This window comes from Colletotrichum godetiae (assembly GCF_030913485.1).
Source record: "Colletotrichum godetiae strain CBS 193.32 chromosome Unknown BDP55scaffold_40, whole genome shotgun sequence".
NCBI classification, from domain to species: domain Eukaryota; kingdom Fungi; phylum Ascomycota; class Sordariomycetes; order Glomerellales; family Glomerellaceae; genus Colletotrichum; species Colletotrichum godetiae.
This window is the reverse complement of record NW_026851288.1, coordinates 208,093-220,353: the sequence shown is the minus strand read 5'-3', so window position 1 is coordinate 220,353 and position 12,261 is coordinate 208,093. Positions and strand designations below refer to the sequence as shown.

At 48.8% G+C, this 12,261-nt stretch overlaps 3 protein-coding genes across 3 annotated transcripts; 1 reads left to right on the top strand and 2 right to left on the bottom strand.

The window, feature by feature from the left end:
- The first annotated feature begins 3,167 nt into the window (after window positions 1–3,167).
- BDP55DRAFT_673854 (glycoside hydrolase family 79 protein) lies at window positions 3,168–5,737 on the top strand. Its single transcript, XM_060575630.1, has one exon. The coding sequence runs from the start codon at window positions 3,475–3,477 to the stop codon at window positions 5,305–5,307; it is 1,833 nt and encodes a 610-aa protein (XP_060426194.1). The 5' UTR covers window positions 3,168–3,474; the 3' UTR covers window positions 5,308–5,737.
- A 185-nt stretch (window positions 5,738–5,922) lies between these two features.
- On the bottom strand, window positions 5,923–7,453 carry BDP55DRAFT_588641 (pectate lyase). The gene is made up of 4 exons (XM_060570901.1): window positions 6,629–7,453; window positions 6,456–6,555; window positions 6,337–6,390; window positions 5,923–6,277 (listed from the first exon to the last, which is right to left on the bottom strand). Exons 1-4 carry the CDS (start codon window positions 6,988–6,990, stop codon window positions 6,101–6,103), a joined length of 693 nt encoding a protein of 230 aa, XP_060426193.1. The 5' UTR covers window positions 6,991–7,453; the 3' UTR covers window positions 5,923–6,100.
- Window positions 7,454–8,662: 1,209 nt separating this feature from the next.
- Window positions 8,663–11,676, bottom strand: BDP55DRAFT_696305 (archaeal flagellin N-terminal-like domain-containing protein; the record flags this gene model as incomplete). Its single annotated transcript, XM_060577566.1, has 8 exons — window positions 8,663–8,805; window positions 8,867–9,028; window positions 9,088–9,385; window positions 9,439–9,648; window positions 10,415–10,740; window positions 10,803–10,958; window positions 11,014–11,542; window positions 11,647–11,676. The coding sequence occupies 8 exons, from the start codon at window positions 11,674–11,676 to the stop codon at window positions 8,663–8,665; spliced, it is 1,854 nt and encodes a 617-aa protein (XP_060426192.1).
- Window positions 11,677–12,261: the final 585 nt, after the last annotated feature.

The window sequence follows — 12,261 nt, the reverse complement described above, 5'->3', positions numbered from 1 at the left end:
AGAAATGGCTGGGATGTTCTTTTAGGCCTAGCCACGTCTCGGATAACAGCAAAATCCCGCATTGCATTTGACGCGATGGGGATTCACAGCAATCCCATTCAGCATTGGCGTCCTTGGAGGTGTGTTGGAAGCACAATCCTCCTGCTCTCTGCTCTTAGTCTTTCAGCTAGACAAAGTCAATTGGAAGCAATAGCTTCAGTTATTCTTGTTGTCAGACGTGCGCCTGGGCCCTTTACCCGGCCATCTCATTTCCGGTCATGACTGTTGGTTCGTCATTGTTGACAACGACGAACCGCCTGGCAAGGGAGACGGAGAGGCGAGGGATTCAACTTGGCGTCTAATAAGACTGGGACTGCCATGTGACCACAATTGACCCGTTCCCCTGCATCTCAATTGACGTCAGCCAATTCGAGGTAGTCTTCCATCTTCCTTTCCAAAGTGCTTCGCAAACGGGGTTCTATTCTCAAGGTGCTGCTAGATTTGTTTGCCCTCCCGTCGTGCAGCTGCTTTGGCTCTCCTGAAAATCGGTATTCGGTTCCATTGAAAAGCTCCGTTGAAAGAAGTGTACCGCCTCAACACGTGGGTGGAGCAAAACGTTTCTAATTTCGGTTTGAAGAACAAAATGATCGGCAGTAATCGACATTTTCCGTTCCATTGTTCCTGCAGGAAACGGGAGAAGCGAGACTGTCATCTTGAGAAATTGAGTCGATGGGTTGTGACACTTGAGCGGGATGGAAAGCGACAATGGGAAGGCCAAATTCTCCGTGAACTATATGCTGCATTCACGCTATCCTCATTTCCATCCAGGCCCTCCGAGCAATGTCGGGATGGATGGCTGGATCTGTGGTGGATGGGTGTGGCAGCTGTGGCTTGCTGCGGCGCTGTCACGTTTCCTAACCGCAAGTAGTTGGAGGGAAAGCGAAACAACTGCTGTTATCCCTGTATTATCTTTGGCTCTTCCAGGTTCCTTGACAGTTCCGCAGACTCTGCACAACCAACGTCTGTTTGACATCACCCGTCTCTCACCTTCACCCCTGTTACCCAGACCCAACACACGTTTCTTGCGCGGGGGGGAAACGCAACACATCGGTCAAGTGCCACAGCAGTACGGAGGTGCGTCTCAATAGTCCTTGCAGTCGCTGCCAAGCCCCAGACCCACAATTACTGCCTATCTGAACCAATAAGAGCCTAGGGATTGATCTTGACCTACTTTACTTACTTTCCCCCTAGTACTGCCCATAGCAACGATTTTACCCTATATACCGCTATTATGATACTATTATTAATCCTACGATAATATTAAAACCGCTAAATCGCTATTTACTATACTGCTCTTTTTTCTTTAGTATGGATCTTGAGATGCCGATAAAGAAGAAGCTAGATTTAGGCGTTAGGGTAGTAATTCTTGCTTTATAAAGTTGATTTATTAGGTAGATTACTAAATAGGTCTTTTAGGCTTTAGAAATTCTAGTTCGAACTGTTTATGACGTTCTTATCTATGTAAAAAAGAACGGATTCGATCTAACTATTCTTATTTTTTTGATTAAGCCCGCTTATTATGAAGATGCCCCCCGAAGTGGCTATTTAATTAAATAGACAAAAGAGGTTAACGATATTATTATTTATAAGGTCTGCCGCGACCGGTATAGGTATGAAAAGAACTGTACTGATATTACTAGGGACTTATTAAGGGATGAGGGCGTTGATGTATTTATAATGACTATTTAGTAAATCCTTTATTGTTATAGCTTCTATAAGATTAAACTAACCTGTAAGCTAGGCTTAATGAAAAGGATGTAGTAAGAGCGATTTAAGTGGTGCCTTAATTATTAATATTAGACCCTTGACGATTGGAAGCGGGTTGTATAGTTAGACGAGACTGCGGTTACTTTTAATTACTACTACGGTAGTTATAAGCTTTGGTATTGCCTAGACGAGGCCTATTTTAGGTAGTATATATAAGAGAGGTAGAAGGGTTATTCCGAATTCATGTTTTAGGGGTCTTTTTTATATAATTCGAAAGGGCCGTGCTACTATTAGATTCCTAAGACTGCTATTAAGAGGAAAGCTGCTAATATAGTGATTATTAAGCTTAATATAGAGTTCGAGCCCGTTTAACGTTAATAGTGGGAGCTCGAGAGTAGTATGGAACGAATAGGCTTACGGAATTAACCGGGCCGTAAGCCTTAATTTAATTAGAATACGAAGTCGGGTAAGTTAATACGGAACGGTAAGGGCGGAATTGACTAGTATAGATACCGTAAAGAGATCCTATTATCTAAATTATTCTTTTATATTAAAAGATTATTTAGTAATTTAATTATATAAAAGGATAAGGTACCCGCTCACGACTATTACTTTACCTACTATATATATAGCCTTTTCGAGATTACGAAGCTTTTTTGGCTAGGTAATTTGCCCGACCTTAATCCTATTAAACCTTGTTAGCTGTGGATGAAGAGATAGACTACTAGGAAAGGGGCGCCTTCGTTATGGGCCGAAGTAGTACGTTACTAATAAAAGTACTAGAAAGTATTACTATAAGAGGAGATCTAAAAATAGATAGAAAAAGTACTTTACCATATTTAATAGATAATTGCCCTAGAGGGCGGTAATAAATATAAAGAGGGTCGTTGGGCTGGATTATACCGTTAAATGACCATTAATTGACCTTAATTGACGACTTTTTACTGCTGAATTGACGATAATTATAGTAGGTGGAAGTGGCCGAATTCTGCCGCTTGTACACACCCTAGCCAGCCCCTTGTCGACTCCCCTGTCTATGGCAGGGGTTGGTCTTGGCAGCAACTGCAAGGACTATTGAGACGCACCTCCGTACCAAATCTGCCAACGCTTGGCCCACCGAACCGGACAGGGTACGACAAGGTGTGTAATCCGGACTGATGTCATTAACCCACCAACGGGCTGTCGCAATTACGGTACAACGGCATCGTGGCGCCTAAAGAGGCATGGCATTTCTTGTGGCGCGTAGTCTAGGCTCCTCTGGCTCTCCAATGGCCTCGGTGAAGCGTCCCAAACAGATCTGCTACTGCGGTTCGAGAAAACTGGGTTATGTGACTTTGGGCCGCTCATCCTTCAGAATTCTAGTCACATAGTGTGTTTTTTCACCAAGCTCCCACAGCTCCCAGAGTCCCAAGCACTCCAAGCTGGTGGTACGCGTCAGACTGGAGCAAACGCCTCGTCGTCGCTTGGTACCAGCAAGGGTTTGAACTGACACAACGCCGCACGAGGGCGCAAAAGCTCCGGCTTTGATCCACTACAATGATGAAATGGATGGGGTAGACCGACGTTGGAGAGACCGCCTGTCTCGGTCTTGTTTCTAATCGTCTTTAAAGTCTTTTGGCCGTCCCGCTTTCTTGTTGAATTCTCACGATGGTGTAGGACCTTCATAACAACCGAACAAGCCACCCGCAACCTAATCCAGGCCACTTCCCCTCCGGTTGTAATCACAACATGGCGCCGTTGCAGAGTCGCATTCTTGTCGGCTGCGGCCTGATCTCTGCCGCTCTCGCTGCTGACAACGTCCTTTCGTTGACGCTTTCCGAATCAGTCCCCAATAATGTCTCAGCAACAATCGACCCATCATTCGCCGGCTTCGGCATCGAGCTCGACCACCTCTTTTACTTCATGGGCGATGAAACACCAAACGATTTGTCTCTGAACCTCATCAACAACCTAGCCAACTTCACCGGTCGTCCACCGCACATGCGATTGGGAGGAAATACACAAGACTACCTCGTCTACAACGATTCACAAGACGAATGGCTTATCAAGCCGAACCCCCGCCCTACGGCACTGGGGAACGTCCCTGCTGATAACTTCATCGTCGGTCCCCGCTTTATGGAGATCGCAAATCGCCTGCCCAAGGGTACGCCCGTCACATGGGGTCTGAACCTAGGCTACGCAGAGTCCGACTACCTCGAGAGGCTCACAACAATGGCATCTCAGATTATCGACCGGTGCACCAACCTCAACATCATGTCATTCGAATTCGGCAACGAGCCAGACCTTTACGGCGACAACGGCTTCCGGAAGAAGGCTACCTGGTCCGGCACGGAGTACACCAAGGAATGGCGAGAACGCGCCAATGCTGTGTGGGAAGATGTCCTGGAACCCCGTGGGCTGCACAGCGACTTCTTCGAGTCGTCTGCTTCGACCGCCTGGGTAGCTGGCACAGGCTTCGAGATCAAGGATCTAGTTGAGTACGGCATCGATGACAAGGCCAACAGCTCCGACGTTGGCTTCGTTACGAGCTGGAATCAGCACAACTACTTCTACTTTGTCGGGTCTTTCCCGTACCCCTTGACTCTCGACTACATGCTGCGTTTCGAAACGACAAAGGCGCAGTTCGACTCGGCGATTGAAGCTCAAATCACACAAGCCGAAAAGACTACGCACCCCTTTGCGCTGCGCGAGATGTCTGTCGTTGGACCGCTTGGTGTCGAGGGACTCAGCAACACCTTTGCCGCCGCCCTATGGACTCTCAATTTCCTGCTCTACGCCACAACTATCAACATCTCGTCCGTTCAGTTTCACATGACCTACGACAGCAACGCCAGCGCCTGGCAACCGACAGCCATGTTCGGACGCGACCGCTTCGTCCGGCCGCTCTACTACGGCATGGCTGCCTTTGCCCAAACTATTGGCCGCTCCTGCACCGCACGCGTCGCACAGGCCGAGATTACGGATTACCCCTCAGGCTACAATGATTACATTAAGGCCTGGTCGGTATACCAGGGTGACTCGCTCGCCTCCTTTGTCCTGCTCAACGGCAAGGTTGCCAACGTCTCTGACGCTAATAAGGGCAGCATCACCGTCGATGTTACCCTGCCCTCTTCCCTTGCCGGAGAGACGCTCCACCTGGCCTACTTGACCGGCGATGGCGCCGACGCAACGAGCGGGACGACGTGGAACGGCCTCAGCTTCGAGCAGGGCAACGACGGGAAGCTCAGTCAGGTGGCCAGCGATGATATTACCGTCAAGGTGGGCAGCGACGGTAAGGCGAGCATTCCCGTCCGCGACACCGAGGCCGTAGTGGCCAACGTCGGCGCCAAGGTCGGTAGCGCGGAGCCCGATGGCACAGCGTGTGGTGGGCTCGCGACTTCGTCTCAGGGAGTTGGTACGGCGACTACATCTACCCCTGGGTCGTCGTCGGGTGGCTCGAGCAATTCGTCTTCAGGCAAGAGCAATGATGATTCAGGCGCGATGGGTCTGAGTTCTGGAGCGAGCATTTACAACTGCATTGCGTGGAGTTTGGCACTTACCATGGGATTCTTCTTCTTATAAACTCGGGGAGAGAACATGATACCTAGGGTCTTGCTTTTTGGCGTACTGGGACAGGATGGGTATAATGACTATACAGTTTCTTTTGTCATGTCATCAAAAGAATCTCTAATCAAACGATTTTATGTCAAATTTAGCTTGTGAATTGTGAGGCGTGCCCTTTCCGCATCCTCCACCTCGCAAGAGTACTTTATGTATCCCATCAACAGCTAGATGGCGTCGGTACATAGGTACGTGCTGTAATAGGGTAACAATAAAGAATCTCATAATCTAACCTTACCTTCCCTGTACCCGCTTATGAATAATCTCGAAATCGAGTAAGGTTAAAGGAAAACTAGAGACTGGTGTAGAGACACCATCCAGCATCTAATGGGATATGTATTCTAACAGAACTTCAATCCATCGGGAAACTAACAATTTCATGGCCTTCCACAATTGGAGGAGTACCTGCGTCAATCAAAATCACTGAAGTGGCTGCTGAAGTGACGATGACTCTGCGGCATAACGGAACAAATTCGAGCCATCTCGGACTCAAAAGTGATTCAAAGCCACGTCATTTACACGTTTCCTGAAAGAAGTATCCCTTTCTAACAAGAGTGCAGGCTTATTATAAGTCTTGGAAAGATATATGACATTTGACGTTATTTGACCAATAACACTCTTCGAAGAAATATATACACGAATTTTTCTTTCGCTGTTCAGCTTTGTATGTTTATTGCTGCCTTGCATCCCATCAAGGGAGCAGGGTAACTCGCAAACCCAACAGCTTCGACCTGAGGTCGAATCGACATGAGATCTAACAAGAGCCAGACTTTTCGCCGGGACCGTTATACAGTTGGCATGGTGTCTTGGCATCAGTGCAGACGTTGACGAGAGTCGCCTCATCGCCAGTCTCCTCGTTGATGCCAGCAACCTCGCCGCCGCCGTAAGCAGAGACTCCCTCAATCGTGACGGTACGCTTGCAAGCATCGCACTAGGAAATGGTGAGTTAAGTGTATCATGACGTGAAGGGTGTTGTTTCGAGAGACTTACAGTGCCGCAAGCTCTGTAGACCTTTCCGTAGTCGGATGCGTAGAAGTTTGAAATCTGTCATTGTTATGAGCAACTACAACATGCGACGAATTCCCAAAACTCGGGATTGTTTTACTTACGCTGACACTTCCGCAGCCATTGTGCTGAACAACCTTGTCCGCGGCGTTGTAGGCACCGCCACCGATAATGCGAGTCTCGGTGCCGGCTTCATCCTCTTTGCTATAGTGGACGTTAGTTCCGACACGCAGACGTCGGGTCGGGTCGCCAAGTGAAAGGCGATGGTTTGACTAACATCGAGATAGCGTCCTCGCAGACATCCTCGAACCACACATTCTCGATGGTGCAGCCACCACCGATGCAGTAGACGCCCTCCATCTGGTCCTTTCCGATGATCGCGTTCTTCAGAGTGGCACCCTTGCGGAGGAGAAAGACGGTGTCCTTCTGGCCACCTTCCGTCTGGGCCTTGCAAGCTCCCGATCCTCTGTCGAAGCGGGCCATCTTTCCATCGTATGATTCGCCAGCGGCCACCTCGATAGGCTCAGTGTTGCTGATTGTCTCTGTCGCGGTAGGCAGAGCGTCCTTACCCACGCAGGCAGAGACGGTTGGGAAAGCGATGGCCAGAGCCGCCAGGAGCTTAAAGGCTTCGGTGCGCATGTTGACTGATGTGTGAAGTTGAAAAGTTGCTTAAAGAGTGTATACAGTTCCGGAGATGTTGTCGAAGTCTGGTACTGAAAGGTTTTCTAAGCCATTCTGAGAGAAGACCTTCCCGTCCATTTATACTCGACTTTGAGGTATTGCTAAGTGGGATGATCGAGAGGTGGATAGCCATTCTCTTTCCAAGCTCGCTCTCACAGTTAAACAAACAGCCGAATTAAGGAGGTCTTGGCCATTGAAGGGATTCCGCATATCCTCCACAACCCGCGCTTTATGGCGCTTGACAGGCCCACTGATTGGCGTTCATGATCTTGACGAGTCAAAGCCGACTGGACTCGAGGCTCGTTAGTGTACATTGGCAGAATATGGAAACTTGCACAACATTCCTCCCGCCAAACAACATGCATGCAATTAATCTGGAAACCGGTTCGTCAATACTTTAATCTAAAAAGTCGCATTACACGTGGAAAATCGGAGGAGACCCGTTTCAAAACGCGCCAAGACGCAGTTTCCGTGCACAAGAACCGGACAAGATCACCACCGGTCGCCTGTCGGAGGGTGTTCCCGGGGCCGGACATCGGGGTGGTGAGACGATCGTTACCCAGCGTGCTGCCAAGACTCTGGGCACTGCCACGCTTGGCACAACCGCCCAGAAGAACCAGAGCTTCAAATTGAAAAAGGAGCTTGCGGTGCTTGGGCCGAGTCTTAGACTCCCCTCTTGATGTTCTTTCAAGTCAATGCAACTTCACCTTTCTTTTCAAAAACGCCAGGTCTCTATCCAAAATTCGCCCCTGCTCTACAGTCAACACCTCAGGATAATGAGCTCAGAGCAAAATCTGACGGTCCGATTAAGAAATGCTGAAGGCGAGGCAACTTGCCATGGTGACACAAGCAACGTGAAAACTTGGGGAAGTGATACAAGTGAACTGTCGGGAATGTGTATCTGAGATTCACGAAGATTGCGATCCCTTCAGATTTCATGCTGTGGTTGTTCATCAGATGCATATACAAACGCAGAGATTTGATTTGTGATTGGCAGGGCTGTCAGACAGGAAAGGTAAGGGTCTTCGTCATTTCATCCCTTTCCTCAGACTCCTTTGACATTACGAGTAGACAGTACGTAGTAGAGATCAGGCCAAGCATCCTCGCGGTTGAAACAAGGGGAGCATACGCGTTGGCGCGCCATATAAACAGGCATGTCTTGGCACAATTAAGGGAGTACGACGCTACTGAATCTGCACACTGGTAGTATGACACGCTGAGCTTTGACCTGGGGGTTGATTGTACATGGAGTTTCAACCGCTCCTTCTCTGCACTCGGTTATTATTACATTAATCTCAGTAGACGCTATCAGTATCAGTACATGACAACGCTGTTGCGAAGATATCGCCCATAGGCTTGCTACATGGGAGGATGAGGTCTTGATTGAACTGGATTACAGTAAAATAGACCCAATGTGCATACGAGGACCTGAGTGTGTGGTGCCATTGATCTGATTAGGTACTTGAGGCATGGACTAAGACCATATGTCTACTTTATGTGAAAGGACCTGATGTGAAGGACATGGAAGCTTCTCTTCTCCTGCGTGATGATACACACATCGCGCAGACAGTAAACGCCGCGCCAAGAATATTCCATCACGAGGTGAACAAAAAACTCGCAATATATGTGGTCATGATGAGAAGTTCTTGCTCTCGTGGTCAATCTGGACTGTTTCGACCGACGACTTCGTAGATTTTCGGTCAAGCAGAGGCTTCAAGCCTGGAAGTGCCACAACGGTAATGGCGAGCGTCATTTCGAGGATACTCAGGGGATCTATAGAGCTCTGATCAGACAATGTTTTGACGAATGGGTAGAGGCGTAACCCAAGACTTACAAACCAAGTTCTCCTGACCAGTGCCAACCTTCAGGGTGATAAAGCGAACGATAGTAGTCATGATGGTCAAGGTACCAAGAACGAAAGTAAGAGTTAGACCGATGGATCGCTCGAGGACACCTTGAATCAACAGAGTCAAAGGAAGGACATAGACTAGAGATGCTATGATTAATGATCATCCTCAAAGGGACCAACAAAAAGAGTTGAAGGGACGATCTTACCGCAGAGGTAGCAAGCGAGGTTGAGAGTGAAGTTGAGGATAAAGGGCTCCGGCGCGTAAAAGACGCTGCATGCGCCATCTTCCTGCGACCACTGCACCGAAACGTCTTTGCCACAGAAGAATGTGTCATCCCAGAGTATAGCCATGTACGAAAGGCAGACAAAAGCAGTGATGCCCCAAAGTGCCTTGCGCATTATCGGGCTCGTAGTTGAGGGGAAGTAGGCCCAGTAGAATGCCAGCATGCTCATCTTGGGAAAGCCCATTCCGACATCGTAGAAGTAGTTGGACGCGAAGGAGATCTTTGAGCCAGATGTTAGTGATGTCAGGAGGGGGTTTATGGCTTGAAGCGTACCTTGGACAGAGCAACAGAAGACTCCCAGTGATCCATGACGCCGAGTTGGAAGGTCAGGGTATCACATATGATCAATGCGAGAGCGTTGATAGCAGAGAGAACAAGAAGAATATCAGACCAAGCTAGCTTCTCTCGCAGCCGGAACAGCCGGGCGCAAAGTCGCAGGCCGACGAACACGTAGGATGCTGCCAACAGAATCCATTCGGATATCTTGATCCTGGCGTTAGAATCGTCGTCTTGAAGTCATATGACTAAAGAGCATCACGCTGGGGGTACTGACCATGCAATCCTTTCCGTCTATGAAATACGCCATGTCGTCGGGTGGCTCAAGTTAAATGCACAGCGCAGGTAACTACAATGATTCGAGAAAGAAGCAGACTACTATGCGGATATGTTGTACGGTTTGCAGTGAGACATCAGCGTTAATAAAGAGGACCACGGAAGCGATACGTCTGCGCATGCTACGAGCCGGGATGGTTTCCGTGAGAGTCACAGTCAGGATATCGGCTGTCTATTGGTCCGGGTATGAACCGAACTGCTCCAACGGTGGGATCACCAAGATATCGGCCATGGACGGCGCAACATTTCGCGTGGATTAGCTTGACTGTTGAGAGCGGCATTGGCAGGGAAAATGAAGCGAGGTTGCAAATTCTGCATATTTTGATGCGTGAAACAGCCCAGAACCCTTTATTTTTTCTTCTTTCTGTGTCTACTGTCTCCGCCGGTGTGCTCTCTTTCGGTTCGTATCCCCGGGCTCTTGTGCGTGGTAATACAATCTCTTCGTGCGTCCGCGCCGCATATGCGCAGAAATGTGGTTGAATCCCGCAAAAGCTGATTGGCCTCTCGGTCGCTCTCCGGCAGGCCCGGACCCGCCGGTTGGTTCTTCACAAAAAAGTCCAAACCTTTCTCCATACCCGGGTTCGCCTCCGCCCAGTCTCTATTAACCGAACGCCGGGCGACTCGAATCCTTGTCAACGTCCTCTCGTCGTTGGTATGTCACGCTCACTCGAGCGGATTTGTAGATCACATTCGATCCCTCGAGATTGGTCAGTTCCACCTCGCTGCCTGACTCCTCCTCGGGAACCGCTGTCGCTGTCGCCACATACGGCTCCCTTCCCGAGGACAGCTTGATGTGACTTCGACTGAAATTTGTTGGCTGCTTGTCAAATGCCCGCCCTGCTGACAAAGTTTGCCCGGTCCCATACTTTGAGGTAGGCAGCCCTCTGCGATGAAGAAGCGACTTCAAGGCGGGTAGAGACACGACAATAATTGCGGCCGCGATTTCCGTCATGGAAAGCACATCTGGTGACCGTTTAGTATTATTCCATAATCTAGTGTTCGCACATTGTCAATAGAGAACTTACAGACGTTTGTCCATGCGTTTATGGCTTCTACAGTAGCAAATCTTCCAACACTGGCCCCTATCGTGATGATGCCGGTGGAAAATGTGGCGGCAAGTCCGATGATGTATCTGCCGCTGAGTTGAAGACCGAATAAGAGAGGAAATGGAATGGTGAAAACTGTTTTCCTGTCAGTCGAGAGGCTTGTATAGCACGGAGAAAAGACCTGGCGTACTCAGCACATCCGACACAAAGTTCATGGCCCAATCGATGCGGAAAACATCTTTCGAGTCATAGGTACTGCAGCTTCCCTCTGCGTCCCAATTGATAGAAACATCAGAGCCACACCAAAAGGTATCCAGAAAGAAAGTCGTCACTGCGAAAGATATCGTCAGAGCACTCACGCCGTAGAGCGCCTTTCGAAGGAACGGCATTGTTGGCGGAATCAGCTTGAAGTAGAAGGCAAGCAACGCGATCTTTGGGAAGTAAATGCCAGTATCGTAAAAGTAATTCCCAGCAAAGGCAACTTTCATCAACAAGATCTGTTCCTCAATGGGAGCGTCAGGAGCGTCAGGGTCGTATTCGTCCATTCCTCCAAGGTTATACGCCATAGTATCGGTCGTGAATAGGGCGGTAGCATCGAGCAAAGAAACTACAAGAATCCAATCACTGATGGTCAGCTTCTGATGTTGTCGCACCAGACGAAGCCATAAGCGCGCAAGAACGAGGACGACGGCTAGTCCTAGAAGAACGGCCTCGATTGGCTGCATAGTAACATCATTTCAGTATCATTTCAATATTGTTGACCGAGAATATCGGCGTCTGAATCTGAATCCGCGTGACTCGCAAAAATGGAAGGTCAACTCACCACAACGGCCTCCTTTGCTACCCCTGCCATGACGAATAATATGAGGAGTAGTGAAATGGAAGTTGGCTTGCTCTTTGATACACGCAAAGAGCAAACAATCTTGCATGATTTGTGGAAGACTTGGAGGACATGGGAGAGGGATCATGGAAATTGGGCGAAATAGTAGATGGACATGGACATTGTTATGGATCATCAGAACTGGTGAAGAATTCCGCGCCTCCGGATTCTCTAAGCGGCATGACGGTTTACCAGGAATTCCATACACCCACACACGTCTATACATCGTCGAAAAATGAGAAAAGAAAGCATCTTGATATGCGGTGGAATTCCATCACACAAACCAAGAACGCTGACGATGCAAGGGGGTGGCGACCCATCGTTCCACTATTCAGTCATCTTCCAGATGATGCGATGTATCTTGTTACCAACCTGTTGACCTTTTTCTCGAGGAAGTGGCGTAAGTGCGTGGAGAACTCAAAGTTCAAATCTTCGAATTTCAGAACACGGGGTAACTCCCCAAACCGAGCCGCTTACGCGACAAGATCACGCTATGCCCCGTTACTCTTGACAAGGGTCGTCCAACAAAGTTGACTAGCGCCGAGACAGGATCAAGAA

What these genes read in the sequence shown, in the direction of transcription:
- BDP55DRAFT_673854 (XM_060575630.1), top strand. Translation starts at nt 3,475, where the DNA reads ATGGCGCCGTTGCAGAGTCGCATTCTTGTCGGCTGCGGCCTGATCTCT.
- BDP55DRAFT_588641 (XM_060570901.1), bottom strand. Translation starts at nt 6,990, where the DNA reads ATGCGCACCGAAGCCTTTAAGCTCCTGGCGGCTCTGGCCATCGCTTTC. An exon ending in ATGGCTGCGGAAGTGTCAGC is followed by an intron (nt 6,391 to 6,455) that starts GTAAGTAAAACA and finishes TAACAATGACAG; the next exon opens with ATTTCAAACTTCTACGCATC. An exon ending in TCTACAGAGCTTGCGGCACT is followed by an intron (nt 6,278 to 6,336) that starts GTAAGTCTCTCG and finishes ACCATTTCCTAG; the next exon opens with TGCGATGCTTGCAAGCGTAC.